The 22,568-nt window shown below is 43.7% G+C and overlaps 1 protein-coding gene across 1 annotated transcript in view; it reads right to left on the reverse strand.

Annotated features, from left to right (window-relative positions):
• The window catches only part of LOC126235496 (IQ and ubiquitin-like domain-containing protein), a 68,157-nt gene that overhangs the window by 36,538 nt on the left and 9,051 nt on the right, over window positions 1-22,568 (reverse strand). Inside the window, exon 2 of the mRNA XM_049944215.1 lies at window positions 18,219-18,348. Coding sequence (XP_049800172.1) covers window positions 18,219-18,348 — 130 coding nt within the window. The remainder of the gene's footprint in view (window positions 1-18,218; window positions 18,349-22,568) is intronic.

A 22,568-nucleotide genomic window follows, 5' to 3' on the forward strand; every position in this document is an offset into this window, starting at 1 on the left:
CGTGTTCCAAAATTCTACAACTGATCGACGTTAGAGATATAGGTCTATAGTTCTGCACATCTGTTGGACGTCCCTTCTTGAAAACGGAGATGACCTGTGCCCTTTTCCAATCCTTTGGAACGCTACGCTCTTCTAGAGACCTACGGTACACCGCTGCAAGAAGGGGGGCAAGTTCCTTCGCGTACTCTGTGTAAAATCGAACTGGTATCCCATCAGGTCCAGCGGCCTTTCCTCTTCTGAGCGATTTTAATTGTTTTTCTATCCCTCTGTAATCTATTTCGAAATCTACCATTTTGTCATCTGTGCGACAATCTGAACTACAGTGCAGTCTTCTTCTGTGAAACAGCTTTGGAAAAAGACATTTAGTATTTCGGTATTTAGTCTGTCATCCTCTGTTTCAGTACCATTTTGGTCACAGAATGTCTGGACATTTTGTTTTGATCCACCTACCGCTCTGACATAAGACCAAAATTTCTTACGATTTTCTGCCAAGTCAGTACATACAACTTTACTTTAGAATTCATTGAACGCCTCTCGCATAGCCCTCCTCACACTACATTTCGCTTCGTGTAATTTTTGTTTGTCTGCAAGGCTTTGGCTATGTTTATGTTTGCTGTGAAGTTCCCTTTGATTCCGTAGCAGGTTTCTAACTCGGTTGTTGTACCACGGTGGCTCTTTTCCATCTCTTACGATCTTGCTTGGCACATACTCATCTAATGCATATTGTACGATGGTTTTGAACTTTGTCCACTGGTCCTCAACACTATCTGTACTTGGGACAAAAATTTTGTGTTGAGCCATCAGGTACTCTGAAATCTGCTTTTTGCCACTTTTGCTAAACAGAAAAATCTTCCTACCTTTTTTAATATTTCTATTTACGGCTGAAGTCATTGATGCAGTAACCGCTTTATGATCGCTGATTCCCTGTTCTGCGTTAACTGCTTCAACTAGTTCGGGTCTGCTTGTCACCAGAAGGTCTATTATGTTATCGCCACGAGTCGGTTCTCTGTTTAACTGCTCAAGGTAGTTTTCAGACAATGCACTTAAAAAAGTTTCACTGGATTCTTTGTCCCTGCCACCTGTTATAAACGTTTGAGTCTCCCAGTCTATATCCGGCAAATTAAAATCTCCACCAAGAACTATAACATGGTAGGGAAATCTACTCGAAACATTTTCCAAATTTTCCTTCAGGTGTTCTGCCACAACAGCTGCTGAGCCAGGGGGCCTATAGAGACATCCAATTACCATGTCTGAGCCTGCTTTAACCGTGACGTTCACCCAAATTATTATTTCGGATCTCCGTCAATTTCCTTCGATACTATTGCACTCTTTATCGCTATAAACACGCCTCCCCCTTCACCGTCCAGCCTGTCTCTGCGATAAACATTCCAATCTGAGTTTAGAATTTCATTACTGTTTACATCTGGTTTCAGCCAACTTTCTGTCCCTAGTACTATGTGGGCATTGTGACCGTTTATTAATGAGAGCAGTTCTGGGACCTTTCTATAGACGCTTCTGCAGTTTACTATTACCACATTAATATTGTTATTCCCTGTTGCGTTTTGCCTATTACTACCTTGTCGCGTCTCGGGAGGCGTCTTGTCGGGCCTAGGAAGGGAATTCTCTAACCTAAAACAAGCACATGTCCACTCCACACGTACTCGGCTACCCTTGTAGCCGCTAGCCTAATGTTTGGCGCGACTCAAATGGCGGATGTCGGATTCAAGTTTGTGATGCCATGACTATTCACAACTCTTCTTATTATACCTCCGCGGTAAAAACATATGACGAACTACAATAGGGTCATTAGAAGAAATCAGAGTGTACAACTGATAACAAGACCAGTGCAGTGGTGTGGTTACTATCAAAATACAGCATTCTTTGAGTATGGCATATAGGGAACAAGCCTACATGACGCCACTTCGTAAAATACGGTAACGAAATAAATCATAAAGATTATGCCTTGTAAAATATATTTTTTGCGTAGCATAATAAGAAGTCATTGCATAAAGTAATTAATATCAATCATCGTGTCACCCAAATAAGGCAATGACATAATCTCATGTTTAAGATACAATATCAAGTGTCATTCTTCGCAGCCAACAAATTGCAAGTAGCAAACGTAATACTTTGTACATAGTGACAGTGAATTTTATCGTCAGGTCACACATTAAATCCATAACTGAACCATAATGTAAATGTTATTAAATTTAAAAAAATGTGCCATAAACATTGGATACTAGTAACAGTAAGATCAACAAGCGCATATATAAGACAAAAAGCTTGTTGCAGTTGTAGAAGCAAAACACATTAGGGAATTATGTAATATATGGATCTACAGAGCTACACTACTGGCCATTAAAATTGCTACACCACGAAGATGACGTGCTACAGACGCGAAATTTAACCGACAGCAAGAAGATGCTGTGATATGCAAATGATTAGCATTTCACAGCATTCACACATGGTTGGCGCCGGTGGCGACACCTACAACGTGCTGACATGACGAAAGTTTCCAACCGATTTCTCATACACAGACAGCAGTTGACCGGCGTTGACTGGTGAAACGTTGTTGTGACGCCTCGTGTAACGAGGAGAAATGCGTACCATCACGTTTCCGACTTTGATAAAGGTCGGATTGTAGCCTATCGCGATTGCGGTTTATCGTATCGCGACATTGCTGCTCGCGTTGGTCGAGATCCAATGACTGTTAGCAGAATATGGAATCGGTGGGTTCAGGAGGGTAATACGGAACGCCGTGCTGGATACCAACAGCCTCGTATCACTAGCAGTCGAGATGACAGGCATCTTATCCGCATGGGCTGTAACGGATCGTGCAGCCACGTCTCGATCCCTGAGTCAAAAGATGGGGACGTTTGCAAGACAATAACCATCTGCACGAACAGTTCGACGACGTTTGCAGCAGTATGGATTATCAGCTCGGAGACCATGGCTGCGGTTACCCTTGACGCTGCATCGCAGACAGGAGCACCTGCGATGGTGTACTCAACGACGAACCTGGGTGCACGAATGGCAAAACGTCATTTTTTCGGATGAATCCATGTTCTGTTTACAGCATCATGATCGTCGCATCCGTGTTTGGCGACATCGTGTTGAACGCACATTGTAAGCGTGTATTCGTCATCGCCATACTGGCGTATCATCCGCCGTGATGGTATGGGGTGTCATTGGTTACACGTCTCGGTCACCTCTTGTTCGCACTGACGGCACTATGAACAGTGGACGTTACATTTCAGATGTGTTACCACCCGTGGCTCAGTTTTTCCAAGCCGGAGCAAATGTGCCTTGTCCTTCCACCTCTTTAATTGTTCTTATGAGACTGAGTACATCCAGTTCCAGTCAGCCCACTAAGGAAAGTGAACAGCCATATGGGGAATCGGATACAGCTCCTCGCATGGCACTTGACCGCTCAGCTGCTGGCGTGTGAAGATGGCTGGTTCAAATGGCTCTGAGCACTATGGGACTTAATATCTGAGGCCATCAGTCCCCTAGAACTTAGAACTACTTAAACCTAACTAACCTAAGGACGTCACACACATCCATGCCCGAGGCAGGATTCGAACCTGCGACCGTAGCAGTCGCGCAGTTCCAGACAAGCGCCTAGAACCGCTCGGCCACCCCGGCCGGCGCGTGTGAAGAGATGGGGAGGAAGTGTCATTGTGAGACTGAGCAGTAAAAGATCGCAAGTATCTCCACAGAAGGAAAAACAAAATGACTATATTTTTTTATTTAATCTCGTATCAGAAACATACATATTATACACAGTTATGACTGTATTAGTTTTGCCCAAAACTAGGCCATTGGAAAAAGTGCATTTTCTGTTCCTTGATAAAATTCATCTTCTATGAAGGAGGCTGGATACAATAGACATTGAAGCATATGATGAACAGTCCGGTCTTCTCTGCGGTCTCACCAAATATATGTTGATCAGAGTAACCTTTGATTTGCAAACTCCAGATCTTAGTCTATTCAGGGCCTATCAAGTTGTCCATTTCTCATCATAGCTAAAAACTCTTTTCCAGCCAGAGGGAAGACAGGTCGTAGGTCTAGTTCAACCTAGCTTTTTTGGCAGTGATTCTAAGTGCTGTCGATGTTCTAAGAAACTCCACCTTGACATCTGTCGTAGCCACAATATTTCTTTCCCCTTTTTTCAAAAAATAAGTTCTTAATTGGATTTGAATCATATGTAGTTGATCTTCGTTATATATATGCTGGCCACCAAGAGTTTAGATTTGCTAGCGCTCATTTTAAACTCCTGTTATTTTAACATTGTTGTAAACCTCAGTATGTTTTTCTGCCAGCCATTATATCAACACAGTAGACTATAGCAAGATAGGAATACCTACAAAGCTTTTATCTACTGAGTAAGGGGATTTAATGTTGTTGACTGGAAAAGTTCTTGAAAGCTACACGAAGGAACTAGAATAGCTGAAGGACAATGACTCCTCCTTAAATGCAGAATCTTCTAGTTTTAACAGGCAAAACAGATCGTACAGAAATTCGTTTCTACAGTGCTAAATAAAAGAACGACACACCACCAGAATATCCTGTTTGAACGTTCACTGTAGGAAGTAAGTAACGCTATTCTAGATTCACTGTGAAATTTATTAGCGAAAGGGATAACGTATTTTGTGAGTAACATTGTGTTTTATTGCACAGCGTAGTAAAAAGTAATCTTGGTACTGGAGACAAACGTGAATCATGTCTTCACAAATGAAATAGAAATCCCTTTACTGTAGAAATGACACACTGTAACACATGAAGCTGCTATATGATTTATTTTTAATTGTACGACAGATTTAGGTCAGAGTCCATTACCCAATACATTATAGATAAAGGACAATGTTGTACAACAGGTACTAGAAAATAGTCGCTGATCGAAACTGGTCGTACACTTAAAAGAAAATTATACGGCAGCTGCATTCGTTACAATATCTCATTCTTACGATTTATCAAAATTGTAAAACACAATCAAAAATGGTTCAAATGGTTCTGAGCACTATGGGACTTAACATCTAAGGTCATCAGTCCCCTAGAACTTAGAACTACTTAAACCTAACTAACCTAATAACATCACACAGATCCATCCCCGAGGCAGGATTCGAACTTGCGACCGTAGCAGTAACAGAAAGAAAAGTAATTACTTTTGTCTCATCCATGTTTTGCTTCTACGTGTTTTCGAAATTCCTAACATCATGAGTTACGCGAGTATTTTGAGAAAGTTTTTCACATGCTCTACACACTGCACAAACCAAGCTAGACTTTTTAAGAATAGGTGCACCATCTGCCGCTGTAAATTCACGTTTAACATTTCTGTTCATATGTGATGCTCTGCAGATTTATTCAAATGAATTGCTAAAAAAATGACACAGTTACTTGCAGTAGCGTAAGGTAATGTAATTTCTTCAGGTTTCAAACTGCTTCTCGTCTAAGAAAGCACTAGATGTCAAACTGTCAATATACGTCAGCTGTAGCGGCTTATGAGTATACTTCCATATCTTCCTCATTCAGTAAACAGGTGCTGAAAACATCGCCTTGTCTTTCTCGAGAAATCGCAGCTGATTCATTGATTCCGAGAATGCTGTTTCTTTTAATTTTTTCCGTGAATTTTTGTTTTATTTTCAGCCTTCAGCACGCGGTACTCATCAATCATATGTCGATTTAATTTCTCTCGGTACCTATTCCTTATGTCATTAGTAGCAGGTGAAACCTTTCACCATCCCTATTTCTACAATTCGCATAATTTTCCAAACATCTACGGACCTTAAGATACGAACGATATCCGTTCATGATACAGATAGATTACGTGGCGTTTTAAAATTAATCAGTTTTAATTTAATTCCAGTCAGCCAGCAGAAACATCTGCACTTTTTCTCTTACTGACTTCTCGCTATCCGAATGCCTTTGTCAATCAGTTTTTATATTTGGGACACAATGGAAATTCAAAATTATTTCACCCATTCGTAATGAAACGTAGTGATGGCTGCAACATTCTCTTGTGTCTAATAGTATCCAGTCAGAGAACTCTTAGCCTCAACGTACATCACTGAGTGAGACAAAGTGTCATGTAAGTTGAAGAGCGAGTCAGATCTCCGTCCATTTACCTTATTTCGTTTCCCCACTGTTTTCCTAGATCACGTAAGACGATGACGATATTGTTCCTCTAAAGTGGCCTTAGCCAACTTTCTTCCCCAAACTTGTTCAATGCAAGCCTCTGCTCTGCTTTTAGTGACTTCAAACACAATAAGACATTCCTAATGTTCCTCCTTACTTTCCTATTAGGATGCGTGTTTATTTCAGTTTGACAGATTGCAACAAACTTCCATGTTTTCTTAAGTTTCTTCAGTTTCTTCGAGAGTGGGTACACAGTTTACCAGCTTGGCATGCGACAGCTAATTATAGTGGAATTTTCAAATTACCGTGTCCCATCCACTCCAAGAAGACGAGGTGATATTCTGCCTTCTAGAAGACAAATAATCAATCATTGTAATGCTGATAAACCGAATCATGCATGTGTTACGCATCGTTTCTGACTCTTTGGCCAGCTTAGTAGACCAAGATAAGCGAAACGTACCTGACAACGTGATCTGTCGCCGATCGCTGGGCACTGACTAATGAAACACTCATCGTAGCCGTGGGCGGCTCGCCTTCATATTCCAGTATGGCTACTGAAGCGTTATGCTGGACACATAACACATTGACCGTAGCCGGCCTGGGTGGCCGAGCGGTTCTAGGCGCCACAGTCTGGAACGGCTCGACCGCTACGGTCGCAGGTTCGAATCCTGCCTCGGGCATGGATGTGTGTGATGTCCTTAGGTTAATTAGGTTTAAGTAGTTCTAAGTTCTAGGGGACTGATGACCTCAGAAGTTAAGTCTCATAGTACTCAGAGCCATTTGAACCATTGACCCTATGGAGCTATTATCGGAGGTGAAGACTGCTATAAATTGCTGTTGTCGCTGACAACAAGCCAACCGCCAGCGGTCAGTCATATGGCTCCTTCCCCAGCCGTCCCGTACCACATTCCAACAAAGCGACGAGCATCCACATGACATGTAGGTCCTGATTTCTTAGCAGAATACAGGGTGTACATGATAACTTATAACGTACCATGGTGGTTTAGGGGAAGTCTAGACGAACAATTCTATATACAGGGTGTTCAAACAAAAGTGTTGCATACTTTGAGAGGTGGCAGTACTCACCGAAACAAGAAAAATAAGTCCAGCACACATGGGTCCCCGAGAATGCATACTTTATAAGTCCAATAACCATGGGTCTGGAAATGCAGACTTTCTGCGATAAACACGTGTTTAAAGGAGGTGTTCAACATGTCGTCCATTCATGACAATGCACCCCTCTACCTTCCGCCGTAAGGAATGACACACCCTTTGAAGTGTACCTGGTTATTGTTGTATCTGCTGGCCCGCACTGAATGCCCATCCCTGTAGTGTCTACACATCGTTGATTGGCGCGGCGTAGGCCAATTCCTTCAAGTGGCCCCATAACCAAAAGTGCCCCCCTGAGGTCTGGGAAAAAAAGCGGGCTGAGGTGTGCCCCTCCCCCTTCACACCCCCACCCCCACGCTATCATGCATGAACCACATTTGTATTCGTCGCTGCAATGCAAGGTTGGCAAACCATTAATGAGAAAGTCCAGATAATTCGCCCCAGTTGACTTATGTGGTAGGACGTATGGCCCTACAAATCTATCGCCAAGTATGCCTGCCCATACGTTGATGGAGAGTTGGTCTTGCTGCCCTCTTTCCTGAATTGCTTGGGGATTTACACTTCCTTATATGCTGGTTATGGAAATTCACAGCACCATCTCTTGTGAACCCTGCCTCATCGGTACGCTAAATCTTGGATGTGAACAGTAGATTCTTCTGCAACAGCCATTGACAGAACCGCCGTCTGCCATGATGATCCTGTGGCCTTAGGGTCTGGACGCCCTGAGGATGATAAGGGAACAGCAATTGTTCATGAATAACCCCCCCCACCCCCCTCCTCCCAGATTAGAGAGTGAGACATGCCTTCTGCTGCTGCACGGTGGTCGAGGGGCTTCTTCACCAAACGTAGTATATGCACCTCCATCTCAGGTGTGTTCTCTGGGTGGGGCCTTTCACTATCAGTCTTCCGAGTTGCAAGGGTACGCCGGCCGCGGTGGTCTAGCGGTTCTGGCGCTGCAGTCCGGAACCGCGGGACTGCTACGGTCGCAGGTTCGAATCCTGCCTCGGGCATGGGTGTGTGTGATGTCCTTAGGTTAGTTAGGTTTAAGTAGTTCTAAGTTCTAGGGGACTTATGACCTAAGATGTTGAGTCCCATAGTGCTCAGAGCCATTTGAACCATTTTTTTTGCAAGGGTACGTGTGTGCCTCAGACGCTAGAAAAGTCTGACGAACATCTTATCTACATCTACATCCATACTCCGAAGCCACCTGACGGTGTGTGGCGGAGGGCACCTTGAATACCTCTACCGGTTCTCCCTTCTATTCCAGTCTCGTAGTGTTCGTGGAAAGAAAGATTGTCGGTATGCCTCTGTGTGGGCTCTAATCTCTCTGATTTTATCCTCATGGTCTCTTCGCGAGATATACGTAGGAGGGAGCAATATACTGCTTGACTCCTCGGTGGAGGTATGTTCTCGAAACTTCAACAAAAGCCCGTACCGAGCTACTGAGCGTCTCTCCTGCAGAGTCTTCCACCGGAGTTATCTATCATCTCCGTAACGCTTTCGCGACTACTAAATGATCCGGTAACAAAGCGCGCTGCTCTCCATTGGATCTTCTCTATCTCTTCTATCAACCCTATCTGGTACGGATCCCACACTGGTGAGCAATATTCAAGCAGTGGGCGAACAAGTGTACTGTAACCTACTTCCTTTGTTTTCGGATTGCATTTCCTTAGGATTCTTCCAATGAATCTCAGTCTGGCATCAGCTTTACCGACGATCAACTTTATATGATCCTTCCATTTTAAGTCACTCCTAATGCCTACTCCCAGATAATTTATGGAATTAACTGCTTCCAGTTGCTGACCTGCTATATGGCAGCTAAATGATAAGGGATCTTTCTTTCTATGCATTCGCAGCACATTACACTTATCAGAGGGCATTCTGCAGTGTGGATATTTTTCTGCGTATAGGACACGGGCCCGCAGGCTACGTCCATCTGCTAAACCATAGCCGAATATCATATCCGCCACTTCTCTTGTCTATTGATAACAAGTGGTGGTAGAGAGAAAATGTAAATGTACTGCACCATTTGTACGTATAACAGCGCAATAACAGTAAATACATAAGTGAATTCGCGTTTGGAAGAAAATAAAACACCATAATACGTACCCAGAGTTGATAGTACTGCACAATAAGGCACACAAATACAACGAAAACTAACGCAGCCTACGACACGACTCGAGTCACACAACTGACTGCAGACCACCTAATGGTAGGTAGAGTACTGTGAGCCACGCGGGATTAGCCGAGCGGTCTACGCGCTGCAGTTATGGACTGTGCGGCTGGTCCCGGCGGAGGTTCGAGTCCTCCCTCGGGCATGGGTGTGTGTGTTTGTCCTTAGGATAATTTCGGTTAAGTAGTGTGTAAGCTTAGGAACTGATGACCTTAGCAGTTAAGTCCCATAAGATTTCACACACACGGAGTACTATAAGACATTATAATACCTGCCGACAAATCTGATGGAGCACCAACGCAACGGCTGTGCTAATATCCGCAACCGAGCGTCGTACAGCCCTTCCTATAAACACTTGTTTATCTCGGAAAGTACGCGTTTCCGGACCCATGTTTATTGGACTTATTTTTCTTATTTGGATGAGTACTACTACCTCTTAAAGCAGTCGACATTTTTAACACCATATAGGGCACATGTAATCTATCGCGTCGGGAAACTTAAATTGGCCTAAAAAGCCTTCTAAGCTACAGCGCATGCGCGCCGCGCTATTTTCGTGTATTCTCGCCCTCTTATGCTACCAGCTTAGTCGGTCAGATTTTTAAAATTATCTTATTTCGTAAATTATGAAAAGAGCTAGTTTGCTTTTGTTCCACAGCATTAATTTATTGTGTTAACCGGCTTTCGGCTTACGAGGCCATCATCAGACATTTACTGACTGTTGTCGCCAAAGACGTTACAATGTTTGTAAACGACATTGGAAAAGAACTTACACATCTACACTGAAGCACAAACGAACAGTAAACGATATCTTTGGCAGTGTGGTGGTAATGCAATGCAAAAAGTAAAAAGTTGAACAATAAACAAATAAAAAGTGAGTAAATAGGAAAACTTTAACACAAAACAAAAAAAGACCTGCCTGCATAACACTTCATGTTAATACAAAAAATCAATAAAAAAATAAAATTAGTACTTGACAAAGCTACTTCAAGAGGTATAAAACATGAAGAGTGGTATACAAACCAATTAAAAGAAAGAATTACCAATTGTAACTACAGAATATATGAAGAACTTAAGCAGTATCAATAAGATAAACAGAAATGAATAAATGCAGGAAAATCGAAGAATCCGAGGTAACATACAGTAAATATCAGTTTTGAGAGTGTGGTCGTACTGCATTTTAAATGTTAAAAGTTGAATAGAGTAAAAACGTTAAGACTATACTCAAAAACTATGCCTATATAACAGGTTGAATTAAATAAATGAACCAAGTAAAATAAAAACAGTACCTGACGAGACAACTTCAAGAGGTATTAAACCTGGAAAATAAGTATCAGTTAAAAGAAATACTTAACAATGGTAACTATATGGGCCACGTAGGCAAATTCAATACAATAATACAACTCAATGAATACAGGAAAATTGGGGGAATATGTGGGAACATAAGTAATTTAAAATTTTCCCTGAGAGCAATGAAGGAAACTGACTTTTGTAAAAATTATGTAAAAGCTAATTACGTTTACTATTCGATCTAAACTTAGCTCTCACTAGCACAGTAGTCTCGTAGTAAGGAGGTCACAAAAACAAAATGATTTAACTTTTAATTTTGCGCTGTTAAAATTCACAAAATTATGAAGTAAAACTTACAGAAACGTCAATTTTACAATTTGTAAGTACTAAAACGAGGCACATTTTAGTGAGAAAAATGTATGAACTTCAAGCGATTAAGACCGACTAGGCCTTGACCATATGAGGGAGAGAGAATATTCAAAATCTCGTGCGGCGCGCATGCGTTGTAGCCTAAATTCATTTTACAGGCCAAGTAGAGGTTTCTTCTTGCTTGACAGACTACAAGCGCCCAAAAAAAAAAAAAAAAAAAAAAAAAAAAAAACCGCTACGTGACCGCAGTACGTTGTAAACCATTGTGGCGGTTACAAGCAAAGTGGTGTAACTGACAAAAACGGATATTTGGAGACATGTGCACCATATGGTAGTGGAAGAATCGATCTATGTGGTTGCAAAGGGATTTTGCTATATGTAGTGATTTGAACTATTTCCTATAAGTTATATTAAGAACTACTGAACAAGAAATTAATTTACTCATAGTGAGCTCGAAGAGGCGATCTGTACTGATTACTTACGAGAAGAACTTCGCCGAGGTCGCTATAAAAAACTTTATTGTAGATAACCGGTTTCGTTAAAACTAAGTTAGCATGTAATAAAATTACAAGAAGTGCTAAAAATAGCTAAACAAATAATTTTACATTAACCCATAGAAGAACCAAATGACAATAAACCTTCATAAAGGCTACTACAAACATCCTGTGCCAGTTACCTTTTTTTGACAGCATCGCTGAATGACCGACAAACATAGTTACTAAAAAGAAAAATATTTTTCTAAAACTTAGTTAGAAACAGAAGTTAGACTCTATCCTAAAAAAGTACTTGTAGTTTTGTAATAATATAACTCAAATATGGTAAATATGATGCGTAGGGTTTCTTTGCTGTGTCCTGTCTTGAAGAAATCATCCAAAGTACTTTATAAACATTTCAGAATTACTTATGTATGTGTATTCGGAATCATGGTTGGTTTTAATTACATATTTGACATATACTGATAGAATCTATATACTACAGCGACACCTATTGTGATTGTGGTCAGTTCGTCTCACAGGCTGGTTGTTATCAGTCTTGTGGTGACCTGGCAAGCATCATATGTTGTTACGGGAACGATATTTTGGCGAACTGTGATGAACATAGTAATTTTAATTTTGACGTGCCAATGCATAGCACATTTCATGCTTTATGTACCTGGAAATTCAAGGGAAAGATTTTGTGTGTAATTGGCACAATATGTTTGTAATAACTTTTATGAAGGTATGCTGCCATTTAGTTCTTCTATGGATTAATGTAGCATTATTTGTATAACAGTTTGTAGCACTTCTTGTAATTTTATTACGGATCTGAAGATTCTATCTTAGTTTTAACGAAACCGGTTATCTGCGATAAAGTTTTTATTGGGATTTCAGCTTAGAAGTTCTTTTTCCCCTAAGTGAATAACAAGTGTTTTGTTTATGGATCCAAAGAGATACACTCTCTTGTTCAAAATGTTTTGCAACGTGTTGTGATCAGGTGTTTCGGTACGTTACAATTTGCTGGATTAGAAGCTGTTTTTGCAAAAAAAGCATTAAGAAGAAGAGGAACATATTAATAAAAATGGAGATGATGAACAAACATCATTAAGTTTTGCATTTATATCATTAGGCATGCCTCACTGAAGACCATTTACAAGTTCGTGATTTCCAGCCACTCCTTTACGAAATGTTTTATAAAACTACCCTCAATTATGACAAGAATTTTGACTTCATTAACTTAAAGACGATCAAACCCAGGATTACCAAGCTCAGTGACAATGTGGTTGCATGTACTGTCGCTACCTGCCATAACAACAGAGAAATATCAGAATCAGCAGCAGTTACTTCAGTTTCTTCTTCTTATTTACCATCCATTCTACATATATCTTAAGCACAAATCGAAAACGTCTCTTTCCAAATGACATAGGAGATAATCAGTAAGTAGAAGACCAAACACGCAACTGATTATGGCGTGGTGACTTCTGATGATGTTATGTGGGACTTCTGTAACAAACACATAGGCACTTTCTGTATTAAAAACAATTGGGAGTATGTGTATGTGTCTATGCTAAGAATTTACTTAGAAATTTATGTTTCTGTATGTAACATTGTTTATTCATTTCCCTTGTCCACTCCATTCTATGTATAATCAATATAAGTTATGTGTATAGACTAATGTAATTAATGAAAATGATACAGAATATTGTATCACATTGTCGTGGTTCATTCAAAACTTGATATTAATGTGACCCAAACGTAAGTAAGGGGAATCTTTGGAGGCAGATAGTTTAAGTGCTAACTAGGTTATTGGTAAAAACGTGACGGAGCACAGCATCTTGAATTTAATTCATTGATCTATTATGCACAGCTTCATTAATAACAACTGAATATAATGGTTATTAAAGACAATGTAACAAACGAACATACCGTTTAAAATGTGATATAAAGTTCGAAGATTTTTTTCTCAGAATCATGGTTTTGTCGCTTACTGCCCTTTGCTTTTAACCGCCTCAGTTGTAGTTTACAACCTGCAGACAGTATCTTCCACACCAGCCCACGCTTTCGCCAGGCACGTAGCCAGCAAATTCATTGACATTGGACAAGTCTAGTTAGTTCCGTAAAAGTACAAAGACTCGGATCGAAGCAAATGACAAACTTTTGCGCTTGTTTCATTCGATGATGTGCCATGCAGACACAGGCTATCTCAAAAAGATTCATAAGGTTTCTAAATCAATGATGATGGAAAATTGCAGGGAGTTTTACTTTTGCACATGGGAACTAAAATTTCATCGTAGCGCTAATTGTAAGCTGCCAGTTCAAGTGGTTGTGTCCGTGTGTATGTCCTCCCCTTCTGCCAACTTTGGATGAATTGAAGAATCGCATACCAGCAGCAGTGAATGCAATAATTCCGGGTACACTCACAAAAGTAAGGGATGAGTTTGACTCTCGTCTGGATGTTTTCCGTGCTTTCCGTGGAGAACACATTCAATATTTCTGGAAGATAAATGAAAATTTTGATTCCAAACTCAGTTGTAAAAACTATGCCAAGACTGTATGTGCGTAGGTGTAAAAAAACCCTTGTAAAATTGGTCTGCTCTTTTGAAAACAAAAACTATGAAGTCCATTACCCAAGTTACAATTCACCCGACGTTTCTATCTTAATTCATGAAGAATATACAGTCTTGTGAAATCAGATGAATCTTTTTGAGGCACCCTGCGTTTCAGGTGATAGTAGCTGTTTTTCTACAATGCTTTTTTTGCATTGCTTTGAAATGCCAGTCATTTATTTACATCAATATACACTCCTGGAAATGGAAAAAAGAACACATTGACACCGGTGTGTCAGACCCACCATACTTGCTCCGGACACTGCGAGAGGGCTGTACAAGCAATGATCACACGCACGGCACAGCGGACACACCAGGAACCGCGGTGTTGGCCGTCGAATGGCGCTAGCTGCGCAGCATTTGTGCACCGCCGCCGTCAGTGTCAGCCAGTTTGCCGTGGCATACGGAGCTCCATCGCAGTCTTTAACACTGGTAGCATGCCGCGACAGCGTGGACGTGAACCGTATGTGCAGTTGACGGACTTTGAGCGAGGGCGTATAGTGGGCATGCGGGAGGCCGGGTGGACGTACCGCCGAATTGCTCAACACGTGGGGCGTGAGGTCTCCACAGTACATCGATGTTGTCGCCAGTGGTCGGCGGAAGGTGCACGTGCCCGTCGACCTGGGACCGGACCGCAGCGACGCACGGATGCACGCCAAGACCGTAGGATCCTACGCAGTGCCGTAGGGGACCGCACCGCCACTTCCCAGCAAATTAGGGACACTGTTGCTCCTGGGGTATCGGCGAGGACCATTCGCAACCGTCTCCATGAAGCTGGGCTACGGTCCCGCACACCGTTAGGCCGTCTTCCGCTCACGCCCCAACATCGTGCAGCCCGCCTCCAGTGGTGTCGCGACAGGCGTGAATGGAGGGACGAATGGAGACGTGTCGTCTTCAGCGATGAGAGTCGCTTCTGCCTTGGTGCCAATGATGGTCGTATGCGTGTTTGGCGCCGTGCAGGTGAGCGCCACAATCAGGACTGCATACGACCGAGGCACACAGGGCCAACACCCGGCATCATGGTGTGGGGAGCGATCTCCTACACTGGCCGTACACCACTGGTGATCGTCGAGGGGACACTGAATAGTGCACGGTACATCCAAACCGTCATCGAACCCATCGTTCTACCATTCCTAGACCGGCAAGGGAACTTGCTGTTCCAACAGGACAATGCACGTCCGCATGTATCCCGTGCCACCCAACGTGCTCTAGAAGGTGTAAGTCAACTACCCTGGCCAGCAAGATCTCCGGATCTGTCCCCCATTGAGCATGTTTGGGACTGGATGAAGCGTCGTCTCACGCGGTCTGCACGTCCAGCACGAACGCTGGTCCAACTGAGGCGCCAGGTGGAAATGGCATGGCAAGCCGTTCCACAGGACTACATCCAGCATCTCTACGATCGTCTCCATGGGAGAATAGCAGCCTGCATTGCTGCGAAAGGTGGATATACACTGTACTAGTGCCGACATTGTGCATGCTCTGTTGCCTGTGTCTATGTGCCTGTGGTTCTGTCAGTGTGATCATGTGATGTATCTGACCCCAGGAATGTGTCAATAAAGTTTCCCCTTCCTGGGACAATGAATTCACGGTGTTCTTATTTCAATTTCCAGGAGTGTATTTGATTTTTGACATCAGGTTCTTTCTCTGCTAATGAGCACATAGTGCTGCTTGTTCAACGGCAAATCTGTAATTCATTCCGTATCTTAAAATTCGTGTTACAGTATGTGTCCAATAAATGGCGGGAATGGGTTATCCCAGACAATGGGAAAGAGGGTTTTTAGGAGGCCGTATGGCCAGGAACGGTGATGGCGTATGTCTTGCATTCTAGAAGACTGGGACCCGTTGGCTCCGAGTCTATGCAATGTGTAAATTACTAGTGTGAGAATTGCTCGTGTCAAAAGTCAAGATATAACGAACAATGAAGCAACGTTGTTCGATCACATTTTTTACTGAAATGAACAAATTTCCTACAATGATTTCCGATAAGATAGGCAAGACTTAGAAGGACAAAGATATGTCCAGCGTTTTTGTGTATCGTAGAGAATTCAGAGGTGACTGGGAATACGTTATAGATCAAGAAATCGCTGGGCATTCGACATCGACCCGAACTGATGAAAATGTGGCTCAAGTCAGAGAAATTCTGAACTGTTATTCTCGGTTAAATATTCATCTGATAGCGTAAGAGTTGAATTTAGTGGAATCCACAGTGTAGTTAATTGTCAATGATGATTAGTATACGTGCAACATGTGTGTGGAAGTAGTGCCAAAGGTTTTTTTAAGGGGCAAGCCGAAGGAACAACGTGTCACGAATTTTCGTGAACTACTGGAATATTTGGAGATCAGTCCAAATCTTTTGGATGGCGTGACAAAACAGATGTTGCGTACGATCCTGAGATCAAAAGACAAGGTGCTGAGTGTCACATGACATGGAACATTTGGTGATTACTATCCGACGCGTCTGAAGGCAGGTCGCGGATACCTGAATGCTCCATTATGACAATGTGTACAGTCACACGTCACCGACTGAGGAGGAGACGCTCGCCAAACGCAACGTCGCTCGCTTCTTCAATCATCCTACAGCCCAGATGAAACGTGGGACTTAGGGAAAGCAGGAAAAGGTGTGGACGGGGCCTAATCAGTTACCGTTGGTTGCACAGTTAACACATACACTTTATATAAGGAAATAATTTTTTTAAACAATCATTTTAAAATAATGACCGTAACACAAGCTACACTGGCGGCTGAAGGCCTTATTAAGAAAGAATTCAAAATTATTTGTCGGCTGCAGGCCACAAGCAATAGGAATAATTTAAACAAAAAATTATTTTCAAACAATTGACACAATCAGACCAAATAAAAAAAGGGGGAGTGGTCCACAGACAGTGCTCCAAGGATCGACATGAGAAAAGTCCCTACAGCTGCGTAAGCGGGGAGACAGGCAGCCAAGAGTTATGTTCACCTGACAGGATGGCAACTCAAACTAGGGACAATTTAAACGTCGATCATTGCTCCTACAAAAATCCACCTAACGTGTGATAACCAGTACAACGATGGAATAATTCAAGCGAGGGCGAAGTGCTAGACAGCGCTGCGTCTTCAGAATCTGGTGTTTAAAACATCGAAAGGCAGAAGGAACCACTACAACCAAAGTAGACAAAAGAAACCACAATCCACACCGCAATCAAGGAGGCTGTCGAACTACACGTCATGCCAGACAGCATGGGCGAGACGAGGAAAAGTACACTGCCAAAAAAATACGCTAACCCCATGGCAGGTAACTGGAGCGTTAGTGGCCACTAGGCAGTAAAATCCCGCTGGTTGCACTTCACCAAATAATAACACAAAATTCAAAACTAATAACAGCCATTAGAAGATGGCTAATAGATTCCACCAACTCGACACGCTCCACTTGTTGCTGTTCGCCTCTCGGCGACCCTGCAAGCAGCAACGCACGAACAAATAGCGTGATCACAAAATAGTGGAGGTTTCACTTCTGGATTAATGTTCACTCAACTCAACGTGGTGGGTCCAGTGGACAAAGAGGTTGTGGCCCTCGCAACTATAGCCCCTCGATCCGGCATTGGTTGCGTGCCGCCAGCGATCTCGGCATGTCCTCGCGCTGCCACTCTCTGCTGCTCCGTCCCAACCGAACTCCTGACACACTCCACCCGGAAGACACCTCACGCCCTTCCAAAGATAGTGCGGGTACTAGATATCGATAAACGCTGCTGCTGCCACTCGCAGACAGACAACGCAAGCAAATGTAGTGGTGCCAGTAACAGAAGAAGAAAACGAGACGCCACTATCCCTATTACGTGATGGCAACCTACCAACGGCACCAACGTGAGCCGCACACGGCTCACCAGATTTAAATCTTTCGCAGCTTAAATCAAAATCAGCCTGAAAAAGTACCGTTTCGAGAAGTCTGAGGAGGTGCCAGTTTATACGACGAGGTTCCCAAGCAATTCTGCCTTGCTCAGTTCCAGGGAAGCCTAAAGAGTGGACGGAACATTGGCAGCGCAGGAAGATCATATTCTGGAGAATATTAACTTGCTACTATACCTGCATGATGAAGGCCACAGAAGAGAAACAGCGGCGACGTTTCTCATCTCTCCGCAAGGCCCGCAGCATGAAGCTGTACGGAGTGAGGTCCGTCCTCGAAAGCGACGCTTTCTCCAACCATCGGCACGACCTGCGACAGCAAGCGACTCACTCCACAGAAAACGGGCTCCATCGCAATTTAAAAAAAAGACAGGTATTTAATGGTAAAACACTTGTATCGATTGCCGAAGTAACTATATTTTATCATCTCGCGATTCGTTTCGGGGGAACGCCATCACCGGATCTGTGACGTGAAACGCGGAATAAAAGACCAAATATTGAAAGGGAACATTGGGACAACGTAGTAAAGCGAATAACACATACATTAAAATCAATACAGAGTATCTTGACACTTACTACGCCACAACACTGGGAGTGCCCAACTGACATCCGCATTTGAACACTGTACACAGAAAACAACTTCAGCAGTAGGTGGCGTTAGTGACAGCAATGCCTACGACATCAGGCATGATTATTATTTGACAGCACATACCGCTTATCCTCTCCTTCAGCATCTTCATTGTTTCGTCCATGATACTAGATACGTTTACATCTTTATCTACACTACTGGCCATTAAAATTGCTACACCACGAAGATGACGTGTTACAGACGCGAAATTTAACCGACAGGAAGATGATGCTGTGATATGCAAATGATTAGCTTTTCAGAGCATTCACACAAGATTGGCGCCTGTGGCGACACCTACAACGTGCTGACATGACGAAAGTTTCCAACCGATTTCTCATACACAAATAGCAGTTGACCGACGTTGCCTGGTGAAACGTTGTTGTGATGCCTCTTGTAAGGAGGAGAAATGCGTGCCATCACGTTTCCGACTTTGATAAAAGTCGGATTGTAGCCTATCACGATTGCGGTTTATCGTATCGCGACACTGCTGCTCGCGTTGGTCGAGATCCAATCACAGTTAGCAGAATATGGAATCGGTGGGTTCAGGAGGGTAATACGGAACGCCGTGCTGGATCCCTACGGCCTCGTATAACTAGCAGTCGAGATACCAGGAATCTTATCCGCATGGCTGTAACGGATCGTGCAGCCACGTCTCGATCCCTGAGTCAACAGATGGGGACGTTTGTAAGACAATAACCATCTGCACGAACAGTTCGACGACGTTTACAGCAGCATGGACTATCAGCTCGGAGACCATGGCTGCGGTTACCCTTGACGCTGCATCACAGACAGGAGCGCCTGCGATGGTGTACTCAACGACGAACCTGGGTGCACGAATGGCAAAACGTCATTTTTTGGGATGAATCCAGGTTCTGTTTACAGCCTAATGATGGTCGCATCCGTGTACGGCGACATCGCGGTGAACGCACATTGGAAGCGTGTATTCGTCATTGCCATATTGGCGTACCACCTGGCGTGATGGTATGGGGAGCCATTGGTTACACGTCTCGGTCACCCCTTGTTCGCATTGACGGCGCTGTGAACAGTGGACGTTACATTTCAGATGTGTTACGATTCGTCGCTCTACTCTTCATTCGATCTCTGCGAAACCCTACATTTCAGCAGGATAATGCACGACCGCATGTTGCAGGTCCTGTACGGGCCTTTCTGGGTACAGAAAATGTTCGACTGCTGCCCTGGCCAACACATTCTCCAGATCTCTCACCAATTGAAAACGTCTGGTCAATGGAGGCCGAGCAACTGGCTCGTCACAATACGCCTGTCACTACTCATGATGAACTGTGGTATCGTGTTGAAGCTGCATGGGCAGCTGTACCTGTACACGCCATCCAAGCTCTGTTTGGCTCAATGCCCAGGCGTATCAAGGCCGTTATTAAGGCCAGAGGTGGTGATTCTTGGTACTGATTTCTCAGGATCTATGCACCCAAACTGCGTGAAAATGTAATCACATGTCAGTTCTAGTATAATATATTTGTCCAATGAATACCCCTTTATCATCTGCATTTCTTCTTGGTGTAGCAATTTTGATGGCCAGCAGTGTACGCAGATACTCCTCAGCCCATCATACGTTGCGTGGCGGAGGATACCCTGTGCCACTACTAGTCATTTCCCTTTTCTTCCAAACAGAGCGAGCGAAAAATGACTGTCTTTATGGCTCCGTACGAGCTTTATCTTATCTTCATGGTCCCTGGGCGAAATGTACATTGGTGGTAATAGGATCGTCCGAGGTCAACTTCATATGCCGGTTATCTAAATTTTCTCAGTAGCGTTCTTCGACAAGAAGTCGCCCTCCCTTCAGGGATTCCCATTTGAGTTCCTGAAGTATCTCTGTAACACTTGCTTGTTGGTCGAACTTATCGGTAATAGCCCACCTGTGAATTGCATCGATATCTTCGTTTGATACCACCTGGTGAGGATTCCAACAACTCGGGCAGTAATGAAGAATGGGTCGCACTAGTGTTCTATATGCAGTCAGCTTTACAGACAAACCACACTTTCCTAAAACTCTTTCAATAACCCCTACTAGTTCAGAGTTACAGATAGCAGAGCTGTATGGTCCCCTCATACTGAAAGACTCTCAGCTTTCTACATTCAGCTAGAAATACAAAGCACTGAATTATCAGACCAATATCTTCTGTCATCCCGAAGGGTAGGATCCGTTATTCACTTCTCCTACTGGCGTCTCCCATCTGATTGCATCAACGTTGCTGTCCTCGCCCAAACTATTCACCGACGGCTCCGAAATGAGAGGGGGTGGGGGGTGCTGGCTTTGTTTACTTCTGTGGGGAATCACTACCTTGGTGTGTGACCCTTGGACATGCGACAAACCAGTTCGACGACGTACTTATTGTCACGGTTTCGAGGTGTGCCCTGGAAAACCTAGAAAAACAGCAATGGAACTCCAACACTGTCCGACATGTGCTTGATGTAATTCAGTTAATCCACCAGTGAGAAGACCGACATAAACCTGTTCAATTATTATGTATGAAGGTCCACTCTGGTGTCTCATATAACGAGTTGGTGGACCACCTAGCGAAACAAATTGTGACTATTGGTCAACCGTGGCAAAAAAAGAACTTTTAAGAATGTTAGCAGATGTGGCAGATCTCACTGCAGTCCAAAGGAAGACACTATGCCGCAATACAGCCGAGCATCTCCCCCCCCCCCCCCCCCACACACACACCTTTACTTTAATTAATGCGCATCTGGCTAGAACATGACTGTTATCCTTCACATTTTCATAGGATGAAAATTCAGTACAACGAGCTGAGATTCCACATCTCAGCCATGTGATACTTGGGTGTCCGCGTTACGGCAGATAAGCGCGCAATTTTCACAGGACTTTGGTCAGAGTAGGAATTCCCCAACCTACATCTGTGATAGACCTGTCTGGGCAGCTGTCCACAGCGAACTGTTAGTATTGACCTGTTTCTGCAAGAACTGGGTCTACAGTTACAAATAAGCCATAAAGGATCCGTCGTGAGAAGGTAATACCTGAACTGCGTTGAACGTATAAAGTTTAACCCTATTAGCGTAATGTAATATGGCTATGTTGTATAAACAATATTGTATACCAAGTCTGTCATTACTCACTTCTCTGGCTAAATGGTTAACGCCAAAGGCAAACAGATAAATTTAAACTATCGTTATTTGACAAGATCAACGCCAAAGGCCAACAGATAAATTTAAACTATCGTTATTTGACAAATGCCCATTAAAAACTAAACATACACTCCTGGAAATGGAAAAAAGAACACATTGACACCGGTGTGTCAGACCCACCATACTTGCTCCGGACACTGCGAGAGGGCTGTACAAGCAATGATCACACGCACGGCACAGCGGACACACCAGGAACCGCGGTGTTGGCCGTCGAATGGCGCTAGCTGCGCAGCATTTGTGCACCGCCGCCGTCAGTGTCAGCCAGTTTGCCGTGGCATACGGAGCTCCATCGCAGTCTTTAACACTGGTAGCATGCCGCGACAGCGTGGACGTGAACCGTATGTGCAGTTGACGGACTTTGAGCGAGGGCGTATAGTGGGCATGCGGGAGGCCGGGTGGACGTACCGCCGAATTGCTCAACACGTGGGGCGTGAGGTCTCCACAGTACATCGATGTTGTCGCCAGTGGTCGGCGGAAGGTGCACGTGCCCGTCGACCTGGGACCGGACCGCAGCGACGCACGGATGCACGCCAAGACCGTAGGATCCTACGCAGTGCCGTAGGGGACCGCACCGCCACTTCCCAGCAAATTAGGGACACTGTTGCTCCTGGGGTATCGGCGAGGACCATTCGCAACCGTCTCCATGAAGCTGGGCTACGGTCCCGCACACCGTTAGGCCGTCTTCCGCTCACGCCCCAACATCGTGCAGCCCGCCTCCA

The sequence above is a fragment of the Schistocerca nitens genome, chromosome 2 (genome assembly GCF_023898315.1).
Source record: "Schistocerca nitens isolate TAMUIC-IGC-003100 chromosome 2, iqSchNite1.1, whole genome shotgun sequence".
NCBI classification, from domain to species: Eukaryota; Metazoa; Arthropoda; class Insecta; order Orthoptera; family Acrididae; genus Schistocerca; species Schistocerca nitens.